The sequence below is a fragment of the Vulpes lagopus genome, chromosome 7 (assembly GCF_018345385.1).
Source record: "Vulpes lagopus strain Blue_001 chromosome 7, ASM1834538v1, whole genome shotgun sequence".
Lineage (NCBI taxonomy): Eukaryota > Metazoa > Chordata > Mammalia > Carnivora > Canidae > Vulpes > Vulpes lagopus.
This window is the reverse complement of record NC_054830.1, coordinates 61,650,743-61,665,272: the sequence shown is the minus strand read 5'-3', so window position 1 is coordinate 61,665,272 and position 14,530 is coordinate 61,650,743. Positions and strand designations below refer to the sequence as shown.

The window sequence follows — 14,530 nt, the reverse complement described above, 5'->3', positions numbered from 1 at the left end:
CTTGTTCAAGGTCACAGTGGGCCACAGCTGAGATTTCCAGATCCAAACCAACACTAAATTCCCAAGCTGCACTGGAGCTTGCAACCTCTCTTCCCTCCATCCTATCCTCCTAAGGCATCACTCAAATTTTGTTTTTTTGGGTTTTTTCTTTTTTTTTTTCCTTTCTGGAAGTCTCCCCAGCCTCCTCCGAATCTACAGAGACGTGTTCCCTCTCTGGTGTCACAGAATGCGTAATCTCCATCACTCACTGGCATCATTACTGACAATGCCCTCTGACATCCCGTGAGTCATGGAACTTTGAACTGGCAGGGTCATCAAAGGGTCATGCCTTACTTTCCAACTCTCATACTTTAGCCTCCCGGGGTAGCTGAAGTTCCTTTAAGGAATGTCCCCGTCATGCTGAAGACTGGCATGTTTCCGTCCAGAACCCTGCACCACGCCCTACGTACATGTGACCATATTTCTACCAAAGCACATTTGCCAATACACAACTACCAAGAATGTAAATACCTGGTAAAAAGGAGATTCCAGTGCTGGTCTGCCATTCAGCCCACAGGGTGACCGTGGACTAGGCATCTGGCCGCTCCAAAAATGCCTCCTAATCTGTAAAATGGGAACAACTGGAATGCCACTTCATGTATTTCATGTGCATTAATACTAAAAGGCAGGAGTAAACCTCTTAGCATCTCATTAAAGATGCAATAACTATCTGCTCTCCCTTGATCACATTCAGGGAAATTCACTTTGTCAATGCCACGGGCTTATAATCAGAGGCCCGGACACTGAGACTTGGTTGGGGGGGAGGATTTCAGCTCTGAGGTAAACTTCCATCTACATGAAGGAGGCTGGAACACGACGGGAGAGGCATCATCAGTAACAGAGCCAATCACTCAAACAAGAGAGGCAGAAGCGGGGAGACAGGGCCAGGGATGTAGGTGGCTTTGGTGAATGGGGATGGCAGGCAACGTGTGCAAAATAACCCCGAGGTCCGCCAACCAGACCCAGAGGAAAACGGGAATCCTATCTTTTATTTGTTTGTTCACCCCCTGTAATGCCAGGGACGTCTTCCAACCACCAACTACTCAGTCCACAACCCGGAGCGAGGCCCGAGGGCTTCGGCAGACACCATCACCCCCTAGTGGTGGCTCCACACACCCCACTATTGGAAAGATTTGGCATTTACTGACTTGCATGGGCAACCCCGGCAGGTGCCATCTCCAAATCCCTTGAACTGGCCGGGAGGAAGTGAAAGACTCACCCAACACACCGGAGACCAACACTAGGCAAGGCCGTTTACAAGGTCTGGGGGTGAAACGATGGGATCGAGCTACCCTGGGACCTTGGGAAAGATAAGGCCATAAATGAGTCCTAGTTCCCACCCCCCCCAACACACACACCGGCCCTAGTTTGCAGCCAGCCTGGCCCTCCCGGAGCTCATTGTGCACTCCATGTTTACATGCAAACAGTGGAAGACCAACACAAATAAAAAACCCACGTCTCCCTACACAGCTCCTGCTACACTCGGCCATCTGGTGACTACCTCGCTAGCCAAATCCCCGGAGGGAGCGCCTTGAGCTGCCAGTCCAGGGCGCTGGGGGGAGAAGGAGGAGGCGGGACACAATTCCCGACATGCTTCCAAAGGGCTCAGAGCTGCCAAGGGGGACAGCGACCCCCCCAGCAGGCAGTCCCCAGCCGCCAGGCTCAGCTGCTGTGCGTCAGAGACAGCGGAAGGAAGGCTCCGAGTGGAGGGCGCCAGGGGACTCTCCAGCCCAAGCTGGGGCCCCGACGGATTCAAGACTCCCAGCTCCCCGTTCAGCTGCCCCAGCAGCACCCAGGCACCCACACCTTCTTGAGAGCCAAAGTTTAAAAAGGCAGAGATGGCCCGCTTCAGGCGACCCCTGCATCCAAGCGGATGGAGGCCGTCCTCCACATCTTTGGGGACATGGAATGCCCTGGGGGGGGGGGTGGTCCTTGCTTGCTTCCAAGTCCTGCCAAACCCAAGAGTGTGCCCCTTTTACAGCCACCCAACAGCCATTTAGGAAGATTCCCACTGCTGACCTCCCAGGACACCCCGCAGGAGAGTGGTCAGGAGGACGCACGCAGGAGGGTGGAAGTGCAAGCGGTGCTCAGGGGGCTTCGTGGCTCCGGAAGGCCCCTTCCCTGCAAGGAGGCGACTGGACTTAGCCCTGCAGAGCCGGGCGGGGGTTAGCCCTGGGCCCTAGGGCACGCACCCCGTCTGCACCCTCCTTTCCTTCCCGGGAAATGGGCAGGCCCCCAGGTGCACGTGGGAAGAGCTAGTGGTGTGCGCGCGTGTGTGCATGTGGCGCGGTAGCCTGGCCGCGGGGGGTCCCCGGGGAGCCTGCGAGGCGCCCGGGCCGGCTCAGGTTACAGCCAGGAGGGGACAGCCGGGCCTCACCTGGGGGCCTCACCTGGGGGCCTCACCTGGGGGCCCCCACCCACGTCTCCACCCACGTCACCCCACCGGGAGGGGGGCGAGCATCGCGCAGGTTCGCCCGTAGGCGGGCTCCCAGGGGGGCGGCTGCCGGGGCGGCGGAGCTTGGGGCGCCCGGGGCGAGCGAGGGGTTGACCTCGGAGGCTCCAGCCGGGCCGAAGGCGCCTCCCGCCCGGAGCCCGAGCGCAGCGGGAGCCCGGGCAGGCGCGGGTCCCGGGGAGCGGGTGGAGCGCGGGGTCCTCCGGGCGAGCCCCCGCGGTGTCCGCCGCCCCACGACAGCCGCGCGCGCCCCGCGGCCCCGGACGACGCAGCTGCGGGTCCCGGGGGGCGGGACGGGGGGTGGGGGGTGGGGGATGGGCGCGGGGCGGGAGGGGGGCGGGGCGCGGGGCCGCCTCCTCGGGGCCGCGCGCCGGGAACCCGCGGGCACAGCTGCTGGCGAACTTTCCCACCAACTTTTCCGCCGCAGCCCCCCCCCCCCGCTTTCTCGCCTGTCGGGTTACGCCGCGGGGACCAGCCGCTCTCCGTCCGCGGGAGGGGGGGGGGCGACTGCGGCCGGGGGGGGGGGGGTCCGCGGGCGGAGGCGCGGGGCTCAGCAGCCGGTCCTCGGGCACCGCTCCGGGCTCCGCAGCCCCATTTCGCAGGTGGCAACACTGAGGCCGGGACGGGAGGGGTGCGGGGCGCGGCTGGCGGCTGGGCCGAGGTCACGGCGCGCGCGGGGAGCGGGTTCCCGCGGGTCGGGGCGGCCCCCGGAGCTGCCGCGCTGGGCTGGTCCGGAGCCTGCGAGTCCGCGCGGGGCGGGCGGGGCGGGCGGGTCCCGCGGGGGCGCTGCAGCCTCGGGCCAACCAACCACCTGTGCGCCTCCCGGGCGCTCGGGGCAGCGCGCGGCGGGATCCCCGGGGCGCCCCGCCCGCCCGCCCCCGCCCTCCCGGGCCCGCCGGCGCCGGCCTTACCGAGGGTGAAGAAGGGCAGCTCCGTGTTGTCCAGGTCGTCCTGCACCGCCACGCGCCCCGGCAGCTCGCTGCGCACAAAGAGCAGGAGGCGCGAGTCGGCGGCGGGGCCCGCGGAGCCCGAGGACGCGGCGGCGGCGGCGGCGGCGGCGGCGGCGGCCCCGGTCCCGGCCGCGCTCCCGGCCGCGCTCCCGCCCCCGGCCCCGGCCCCGGCCCCCGCCCCGGCCCCCGCCCCCGCCCCGCCGCGGGCGCCGCTCCAGCCCAGGTCCCCGTCCCGCAGGGCGGGCAGCGCGGACACCGTGACGGTCTTGAGCCGGCACCGGCTGTCGGGCTCCCGCGGGGCGGCGGCGGCGGCGAGCGGCGGCAGCAGGAGCAGCAGCAGCAGCGGCGGCGGCGGCGGGAAGCCGAGGGGCCCCGAGCCGGAGCCGGAGCCGGAGCCGGAGAGGCCGGAGCTGCGCCGGGCGCCGGCGGCCATGGCGGGGGGTGCGGGCTGCGGGCGCGGAGGCGGCGGCGGCGGCGGCGGGAGCGGCGGGAGCGGGAGCGGCAGCGGCGGAGCGAGCAGGACGCGGAGCTCGGGCGCCGCGGGAGCCGCTCGCCACAGCCCCCGGCTCGGGGCTCCGCCTCCCGCCCGGCCCGGCCCGGCCCCCCGCGCCGCCTCCCGGCCCCGCCGCCCCCGCCCCCGCCCCCGCCCCCGCCCCCGCCCCCGCCCCGGACCCCGCGCGCTCCGAGCCCCGCCCCGCCGCGTGCTCTCCCGGGATCCCCCGAGGCCGCCCTCGCCGCGCCCCGGGCCCGGCCCCCCCCGGCGCCCCCGCCCCCTCCCCCCCCCGCGCGGTCCCGCCTCGGCCGCACCTGGGCGCGCCCCGCCCCGCCCCGCCCCCCCCCAGGCCGGACTCAACTTGGGCGCCCCAGAAGCCCGCGGCCGAGCCCCGCACCCCGCGCTCCCCGGAAGCCCCGCCCCCTCGCGCCCGGGCTGCCCCCGCTGCTGCCCCCGCTGCTCCCCCGCTGCTCCCCCGCTGCTGCCCCCGCTGCTCCCCCCGCTGCTCCCCTGCTCCGTGAAATTCCTGAAAAGGGGGCGAGGTAGGGACCCGCCACTCGGTCTGCGGCTGGCTCCGCCCCGCCCCCAGGGAGGGGGCTGCCCCCCAGGCCCCTGCCCCCCCAGGTCCCTGCCCCCCGGGTCCCTGCCCCCCCCGGGTCCCTGCCCCCCCAGGTCCCTGCCCCCCCCGGGTCCCTGCCCCCCCAGGTCCCTGCCCCCCCGGGTCCCTGCCCCCCCAGGTCCCTGCCCCCCGGGTCCCTGCCCCCCCAGGTCCCTGCCCCCCGGGTCCCTGCCCCCCCAGGTCCCTGCCCCCCGGGTCCCTGCCCCCCCCGGGTCCCTGCCCCCCGGGTCCCTGCCCCCCCGGGTCCCTGCCCCCCAGGCCCCCCCTGCCCCCCGGGTCCCTGCCCCCCAGGCCCCTGCCCCCCGGGTCCCTGCCCCCCGGGTCCTGCCCCCCAGGCCCCTGCCCCGGGGCTGGTCCCGGGCTCCAGCGGGGCTGCGAACTGAGGCCTCGGACCTCAGCAGCAGGCAGCCCTGGGCCTGGCGACCTCCAGGGAGCCCTCCCCTCCCGGGGACCCCGGCGCCCCCCACCCTGACCCTTCCCCATCTCCCCTCTCTCTGTTTCCCCTCTCATGGCTCCCCACCTGGACTTGAATCCTATAATGCTCCCTCCCTATAATTTCCGAGACGTGTCCCATCCCTCCAGATTGCTGGCTCTCTGAGCCCTGACTTCTCTCGACTTAGTTCTCTCCGCGCTTCGGCTGCTTTTCTCCTTTCTACCCTTACCCCTTCACACGAATCCCCTTTTCCCCCCTTTCCCATCACATTTTATTTACTGTTTTAGGACTTTGGATAGAGGCAGAAGGCTGAAAAGAAGGAAAAACCAAACCCTTGGTTCGTGACCTTGGACCTAGTACTGCTCACTGAGCGTTCTCCAGGGGCCTGACAAGTGTATATCGTAGCTTTTCTACAGAACCATCGTCCAACGAATTGGCTGTTATGATTCCCATTTTTCAGATGAAGAAACTGAGATCGGGAGGTCAGGGAGGTGAAGGGACTCCCCAAGGTCACATAGCTAGCGAGCAAAGAGCGGAGATCTGAGCTCCAGGTGCCAAAGCCTTGGCTGTTTCTCTTCAATCACACTGTCCTCGGTGACCTTGGAAAAACCCACCCATGGGAGCCGAGAGGGGCCCACCTGCGTGAGTGCCCGTGGGTGTGTCTCCGCCCTGAGGTTGCAAGGGATGCCTCTCCTGTCTCAGTTGACTACTCTGTGGACCCAAGGGGAGGGGGGAGGGGGAATCTGGCCTTTCGAGTCCTCTGATTCTAAATCGTCCCCTGCCTCTCTGGTGCCCGCTCCAGTCCATTTACTCCTCCAAAATATGTCGTCCTGCCTCCCTCAGTCTCTCCTTTGTACCCTTACAATCCGCCACTATCCTCTGCAATGGGGCTTTCTGATTCTCTATGCCCCTTTCTTCAAATATGCTGACACAGTCCATTTATAGAAGTGCACACCAGGAAAAAAGGGCTCCCTTATGTAAGGCAGAGTCTATGCAAGTCCTTCATGGACCTCTGGTACAAAGGCCTGTCGCATGCGACCAACACTTTCATTCATTCATTCCCACCAAATATCCAGGGCTCCTACCAGCCACTATATGGGGATGCGGAGCTGGATAAACACAGCTCCCGCCCTTGGAGAGTTCATAGTGATGGGGGCGTGGGGTGTGGGGATGACACGAGCACAGAACTATCTCAGATACCAGGCAGGCAGGCAGGCCTGTGTGTCACGAGGTGTTTTGAAACGTGTGCTTGGAGAAATCGGGGAAAGCTTCCCGGAGGAGGTGGCATTGGCGTTGAACCATGAAGGACTAGAAGCTTGGGGGTGGGCATTGCCGGTTCAAGCTGGCGTTTGGCATCCTCTGCGTCGGTTTGGCATCTGAAGGGATCCCTTCCCTACATCAGAGGGTGCTTCACTCTCTGAGCCACAGCCCACCTCCCAGGAAGAGACGGAAATTTCCAGATGCCTTTCCAGCCTCCGACAGAGCTAGGGCCTGGGCAGGTGACTCGGGATTCGCCAACCAGATGCACCCACCGCAGAGGCTGGAAAGGAAGCTGGCATCCGGCACCATCCCCCCGGGGACCGAGGTGGCAAGACTCGGAGCAGTTCCATCCAGATGTTATCGCCAGAGGACACGGCTGTGGGGCCCCGGCCGGGAGCTCGGTGGCACTGGAGGCGGCAGGGGCGTGAACCGCCCTGTCTGTGCCTGACAGCGACGGGACAGCAGTCGGCGGGGCCCAAGCCGTGGGGCCTGGTGCTCTCGGCCTCCCGCACGCTGCCCAGATCCCACGCCCTCCTGGAGATTCGGGGTAACCTAGCTCACTACTCAGTTCTGCTTCTGCTGAAATCAGCCGGAATTGGTGTCTGTTGCTTGCGCCCAAGGCGCCCGCCCACCTGAGGGACGGCGCCCACACTGGAAGCCAACGGAGGGCAGCGGGCCGAGCTCGTGGGGAAGGGGGGACACGCAACCAGGGCGAGGGGCAGAGATGGATGCAGGGCCGAGGAGAGGCTGAGGAGAGGACCCAGAGATGGGTCCCCTGTGCACTTCGCGGGGCAGGAGCACCGCCGGACCCCTACTTCCCCACGGGTCCTCGCACCCTGGGGGCCGCCCGCGGTGCCAGCGCCCGCTGACCACACCTGCCCGCCGCCCTGCCCAGGGCTTCACATCCCAGTGCCCGGAAACCGCAGCAGATGCTCGGATGCGAACTCCCAGCGACATGGGAGTTAGGTCACAGCATCCCCATTATGCCGACGGGGAGGGCGAGGACAAGGCCTTGTCACTCCCCCCCCAGGTGATGCCACTTCTCTGCTCCGACTCCACAGTCTCCCGTGTGGCCGCGGTGGCACCACTCTCGTCCCCCTCAGCTTCTGTCTCCCTTCTCTCCCCTTCCCTCGGTCACATTTCATTGTTGAGTTAATTAATGACATTTCATTATTGAGCCAACTTGCTGTCCTCTGGGGTGCCCTTGCACCCCCGTCCCTGACTCCACTGGTCTTATCCTCCTTCCCTGCCCTCTCAGCAAATCCATTTTGCTTCATCTTTCAGATTTTGTCATTTTGTGACATTTTTTCTTTTCTCCCCCACCCCATACTCTAGTCTTTCTTTTCTTCTCCTTTTCTTCTTTCTTTTTTTCTTTCTTTCTTTTTCTTTTTCTTTCTTCTTTCCTTCTTTCTTTCTTTCTCTTTCTTTCTTTCTTGCTTTCTTTTCTTTTCTTTCCTTTCTTTCTTTTTTTATTTTTCTTTCTTTCTTTCTTTTTTCTTTTCTTTCTTTCTTTCCTCTCTTTCCTTCTTTCCTTCTTTCTTCCTTTTTCTTTCCCTTCCATCCATACCACATGGCTGAGGCAGTTTAGTTGGAAAAGCAGAGGCTGGGGAGACAGGCAGGCTTTGGTTTGATATCATCTTTGCCATTTATCTACAGGGTCAAGTCGGTTACTAAATGGCCCTACTAGACCTTGTATTTTCTCACTTGTGAACTGGGGGAAGTAGGACGCACATCTCAGGATCGCTATCGGAATTAAATGAGGCCTCATGTGTGGAAATGTCTGGCCTATGTTAGGTTCTCACTGCGGTTCTGAGCGAATCTAAACATCGTCCGGCATCTCACTCACTCTTTTCCCCACCACCGCCCTCCGTCCTAGCCGCAGGTATCTCTTCTCTATTCCCAGAGTATTCCAGGCTCTTGGCGCCTGTGTTTTCACACAGGCCCTTCCTTCTGCGCGGAGAGATCTCCCTCCAGACTTCCCCTTGTTACCTTTTGCATACCCGTGTCAGCTAACAGACCATTTCCCCTTCGGGGCGCGGCCACCCAGGCCGAGCTAGCCCAAGCTACGCGAACACGGGGTAGAGCCAGGGCCCTGTCTGTGAATGATCACGTATTTGTTAGCTTTACTCCAAGACATGCATTTACTAGTAATTCTGCTGAGAAATTCTGCTGAGAAAACTGCGTCCTTCGGATTTTCTACAATGGGCACCTTATTCTCCCTCTATTCATGTGTCTGTCCCTCCCTCCCTCCTTTTCTTCCTTCCCTCTTTCCCAGCTTTCCATGAGTCAAGTAATTAAAAAAATTATAATAAAATAAAAAAAAAAGGCTCCATGCACACTGTGGAGCCCAAAGCCAGGCTTGAACTCACGAATGACAGATCCAGACCTGAGCTGAGATCAAGACTTGGACACTTAACAGGCTTTAGCCCTGCCTTGCTTGCTGCTGCACATTGACTCCATTCATCACCTGGCCTATTGTTTCTTTTCCTACCCTTAGGCCACTGCCCCCCAGATGCTCGTGGGGTAGTTGCCCGCCCCCTGATGCCCCCTGAGCCCCTGGAGCCCCCTGAGCCCCCCTGGAGCCCTCTGAATCCCTTGACTCCCTGGACCCCCCTGACCCTCTGGAGCCCCCTGGAGCCCTCTGAGCCCCCTGACTCCTGGAGGCCTCTTGACCCCCTGGAGCCCCTTGACCCCCAGAGCCCCCTGACCTCCAGGAGACTCTTGACCCTCTAGAGCCTCTTGACCCCCTGGAGCCCCCTGAGCCCCCCTGGAGCCGAGCCCCCTGACCCTTGGGATCCTCTTGACTCCCTGGAGCTCCCTGACCCCCTGAGCCCCCTGGAGCCCAGCCCAGCTCCATCAGCTGGTACAGGATCAATTAATTACAAGAGTAAGGTCAATCTGGAAGCTTTCTCTTCTATTGTTGTTGTATCCAAAATAGACCTCTGCGAATACACCTATCGCTTCCGTTTATTTCTCCAACTCAGATACCTCTCTGGTGTAAGTTCCAATTCTTCTCTCCTACCACTTACTATTTGGCTAATTCGCAGTGATTTACGACGTCTGTGAGCCTTCATGTCCTTTCCCATAAGTGGGGTCATGGGAAGACTGAGTGAGCCAGCAGGGATAAATGGAAGCCCCTGGGGCTCCGTGGCACCCAGTAGGTCCTCAGGAACACTAGCTTGCTTGCTTCTGCTCGCAAATGTCTATTTATTTGGTCTTCCCGTTACTTCTTTGTCTCTCTCTGCTTCCAACCCTCTATTTCTCATTTCCCTGTTCAGAGCATTTCCACTATATCTCATTTAGAGCAAACTTTTACCATTGTCTCTAACTCCTCTTTCGTGAAAAATGAAAGAATATTTTAATCACCGTTGTCTTTCTTCATTTCCACTTGCATCTGTTTGACTGATTTCTGCTTCAACCCAGTACTTCTCTGACTCTTTCCCTTAACAATTCTCAAATTTATTATCTTTTTTCTCCAGCTCATACCTTTCACTACCTTCTGCTCTCCCTGTCCTCGGTCCTCTAAATCAACCCCTTCTTGTTCTGTGATTTACTGCAGTCATTTCCGACCCTTCTTGCACCATCCAGTTGCAAACCTCCCAATCCTCCCTGAAAGTCTCCGTCTCTTTCCTCCTTCCTCCTTTTGCATTTTCTATTTCACGTCCCCTCATCTTAATTCACCCCCATCATTCATTTGCGTGTGCCCACATCTCTGTATCTCATTGCCTACTTAATCATTTAACCTATTCGTGTCCCCTCCCTCCTGTTACAGGTGTCATCCTTCATCATTAACACACATTAGCCGGCGATGTTGCTTTGGATCTCTTTTGTTACAAATCTTACTACTGGTGTATTCTCAGAATCCTATTTTCAGGTCCCATTGGCTCTTCCAGTCTGGAATCTTTTCTCTCTGGGACCCTACTTAGGGAATAAAAAAAAAAAAATCCTTGCAATATCTGTTCTGTATTTATTCAAGCTGAACTGCTCACCTGGTGCATTAGAATGTCTATTACTAATGAAAAGTATAAGCTTTCTTCTCTGCTATAGAATACCGGGTCATTTTCCTTTCTGCAACACCTTATTTTTACTATTATATTTGAACTGGTAAAGGTGATGTCAGCGTAGAGTGGCTATTTCTACAGCATTATCTCTGTGCCTAGTATAAGGCATATAATACATTTATTTCTTAGGTAATTCTCATAACCACCTGCGAAGTTGGAACTTTTTCTTTTTTTTTTAAGATTTTATTTACTTGTTCATGAGACACACAGAGAGAGGGAGAGGGAGAAGCAGGCTCCCTGAAGGGGATCACGCCCGGAGCTGAAGGCAGACGCTCAACTGCTGAGCCACCCAGGTGTCCCTGAAGATGGAATTTTTAACCACTGCTTCACATGGGCACAACTGGGAACACTTGGAAAACGTATGGCCTCATATAAGCTTGGCAACTGGCATCTAATAGTCTTTCCAAGTTCTTTGTGTAGAAATTCAACACTGGCCCCAGTACGCAGAGGGAAGGAGGGAGTGAGGAAAGAACGCAGATTGGTAGGTGGCAGTGTTAATAAGCAAGGGAACTCCAAGATAGGCTTGCCTCGGGCTGCCACAAAATAAGCCAATCTCCACATCCACCTGCCAAGATCTTAAAAGTTCATACAGGGGCCTGGATTCAGTCCTATACCATTACGCGGTCTCAACAACCCATTGTTTTCTCAGGGTTGCCTCTTTGAAAGAATCCCAGCTGTGGGAATGGTGGGCATTTCACGTTCCCCTCATCTGAATGTACGTGTCACAGGCAGAGGAAGGGGGTGGGGGGCCTCTAGTTGCCCCAGGTCAGCTCACGGCCAGCTGCTGGTCAAGTCCTCTGGGTGACCTTCTCCAACAACACAGTAAGAGGGCTAAGAGTGCCCATAGTTTAGTAACAGAGATGATGAAAACCACTTTGCAGATGTGCTCTTCAGTATTTGTCCTCCCTGCTAAATGCTGGTGGCCACCAGAAATCCTGCCAGTCTGGTTCCCTGCTGTCTTTCATGTGTTAGGCCATCATTGATTATTTGTCGAATGAATGACTAAATGAATGGAGGATAGATGGATGGATGGATGGATGGATGGATGGATGGATGGATGGGTAAATGAATGTGTGGATGGGTGAATCTCTTGCATAAAGACACCACTGGGTTTGAACTTCAGCTCTGCCACTTAATACCTGTGTGACCTTGAACATAGGAGGAAGATGGCAGATTTCTTCTCGAAGTGTGTATCCTTACGTTTGGTGATGCTTGCTGGTTTTGATTTTTTAGCTGATATTATTTAACAGCCTTCAGACCTGGATAAACTAAGTGTTCAGAACCCACTCTCGGGATCGCTAGCTAGGACGCCTTGGGCAAGTTACTTATCTCTTCACGCGTCACTTCTTTCTGTCTACGATGGGAATGATACCATCCGACTATTACACTCAAGGGCAAGTGCTAGTTTGGTTGATGGTGTGGGTTCATCCCAAGACTGCCTGCTTCCGTGCACATCTCATGCACATTTCACGACAGCAGAGGTCTCACTGCTCTGACTCCTAACTCCATGGCCCCGTTCACTGTCTCTCTCCCTTATCTTCAGGAGCTCGTGCAAGCATAACTCCCGAGGCCTCGCCCAGATGGATCTCAGAGAGGCACAGGACATCCCCCGCTCCTGACCTACTTACCAAGCTATATTTGATGACTATTGTATGATAATCTGCAGACTCAGCAAGGCTGGGGCTCGGCAGGCTCCCTCTGTCTCCTGAAGGTCCAGCTGCCTGCACTCCGTGTCATGCTAGTGAGGCTTCCAGCAAAATCTGCTGGAAGTCCCTCTTTCCAGCTCTGGGCATTGTATGTAACACATATGTGATTTTTTCGTTTATTTGTGGGGTTAAAAAATATATTTATCTTTTTTTAAATTTTTTTACAAAGAAAAAAAAATACTTGAACTCAAAGAGCCCTTTCTTCCTCCTTCCCTTTCTCCTATCACCTCTCCCTCAGGAATCACTATGCTCCAGGCATGGGGATATAGCAACGAACAAGACTAAAGTGGTCCCTACACTCATGGAGCTTACAGTCTAATCAAGAGTTGGACAAAAATCATCAAAAACGAATCTATGGGAGGAGGAAATGGGGAATTGCTATTCGACGGGTATAAAGTTTCAGTTATGACAGATAATTAAGTTCTAGAGATGTGCTGTACAACATCTGCTGTGCCTATAGTTAACAATACTGTATTGTATACATAAAGATTTGTTAGGAGGGTAGACCTCATGCTAACGGTTCCTAACACAATAAAACACAAACTATATGACTGAAAGTGTTTAAATATTCTGTGATGGAAAAGAATATGGTTCTATGAAGTCGAATAATGAAAGAGTTATTAATTGATACTGGAGGACCAATCTCTGAACATGTGGCACCTCATCAGAAACAAGGACAGATGAGTAGGAGTTGGAACAGCAAAGAGGGTCAGAAGGGCTCCAGGCAGAGGGAGCGAGTGGCGAGCGCAAAGGACCTGGGGGAGACCTGGCTAAATTCTGGGGGCCAAACATTTTGTGTTGTGGGGCTAGAGAGTTGACAGGGAAGACCAGAAAAGGGTGAAATGAGTGTGGGCAAGTTAGCACGGCTTACGGCTTACGTTATTCAGGTGTATGTAGGCCGTGGTAAGGAGTGTGGATTTAATTCTAATTTAAATGGAAAGCCACGGGCAATTTTATGTAAGAGGATGGCACAGTCTGATACACATTTTTAAAAATGCTACTTTAGCCATAGGTAGAGGATGGCTCTGAGTCGCGCAGGAGAGGACAGCAGGAGTCTACCAAGGACTCTATCGCAGGCGTCCAGGCGTCCGCCTCTCTAGCGTGCAGACTTCCCCATTGTGATCTCACGCACCATGAGGTCCTACAGCTTGCATACGCTGCTGGCGGGAAACTCATTATCTGCATTCAAACCTGGTTCTGTCTTTGGTTGGCTGCGACCAACAGAAGGTACTGATTTATATTTTTCTTGTTGGATTTACCACTTACTGATTCAAAGTCTAAAATTTGGAGGGAAGCTCTATGGGGCAAGTTTCATGAAAATTTTCCAGGTATCTGAATGCATCTACTGTTCCCTCTCTTTCAAGGCGTGACTGTCCTGGCTACTTCCACTCTTCTCTGCCTGAGGTTAAAATAAAAACAACTTCCATTTACATTGAATGTTGGAACATTCCTCAACATAACGTTTGACTTCTATAAACCTGTGAGCCAGCAGGGCAGGAATTTTTAGCTTCCTTTACAAGGGCAAGAATAAAATTCAAAGATGCGATTTACCCAAGGTTGAGACGATTAATTGGAAGAATCGGGTCCTGAATCAAATCGTCCCACTCCTACTCCAAGCTTCTTCCCACCTCTGGGCGAGAGTCAGTATAGCGGAGGATAAGCTCATGCCTTCTGGTGTCAGATGGTCTAAGTTCAAATCCTGACTCTGACACTTACTGTGTGACCTTGGGGAAATTAAACTTTCTGAACCTAAGTTTCTTTATCTGGGCACAACAATAATACCTACCTCGTGGAGTTGAATGACCTAATGGATTAAAAGCATGAAGCACTCTGCCAAGCCAATATTAATAATCGATAAAAATGTAATAAAAAATATTAGCTGTCGTAGCACTCTAGACTTTCTTGGCCAAAAGCAACACTGGCAACGTAGAGGTTGCTGTGGGTTTAGTACAAGGTGCCCTGGTTTAGAACAGTAACTCGGCCATAATGTCATGAGAAGGTGCTTCATCAGTGCCTTGGTTCATCTGTAAAATGGGCATAATCATACCTCGCTCACAAAGTTGTTTATGAAAAGCAAATTCTATAAATGGTAAGAGAAGTCCCCTAGCACCAAGCATTACTATTCAATAAATGTTAATTTATCTTTTTTCTGCTTTAATATTCCCTCTAGGAAGACCTTCCCAATGCCCCAGGCAGAGTTAGGCATCCTCCTTGCTTCACCCTCAGCACTTTATAACTACCTAGAACAGAGCACGCATTGTGAAACCTTAAAAGCACCTGCCTGGGTGGCTCAGTCGGTTGGGCTTCCAGGCTTCCAACTCGATCTCCACTCAGGTCCTGATCTCAGGGTTGTGGCCTTGAGCCCCGCATAGGGCTCCATATTGGGCATGGAGCCTACTTGGGATTCTCTGTCTCCCTATCCGTCTTCCACCACCCCCCAACCCCCTCCCCCCATGCTCTGTCTCTCTAAAAAATTAATTGATTTTTTTTAAAAGGATCTACTTGTCTGTCTTCACC

General features: G+C 56.4%; 1 protein-coding gene across 1 annotated transcript in view; it reads right to left on the bottom strand.

The window, feature by feature from the left end:
• The window catches only part of ASTN2 (astrotactin 2), an 861,071-nt gene extending 857,197 nt beyond the window's left edge, over window positions 1-3,874 (bottom strand). The window contains exon 1 of the mRNA XM_041762437.1: window positions 3,403-3,874. Coding sequence (XP_041618371.1) covers window positions 3,403-3,874 — 472 coding nt within the window. The remainder of the gene's footprint in view (window positions 1-3,402) is intronic.
• Between the last annotated feature and the right edge of the window lie 10,656 nt (window positions 3,875-14,530).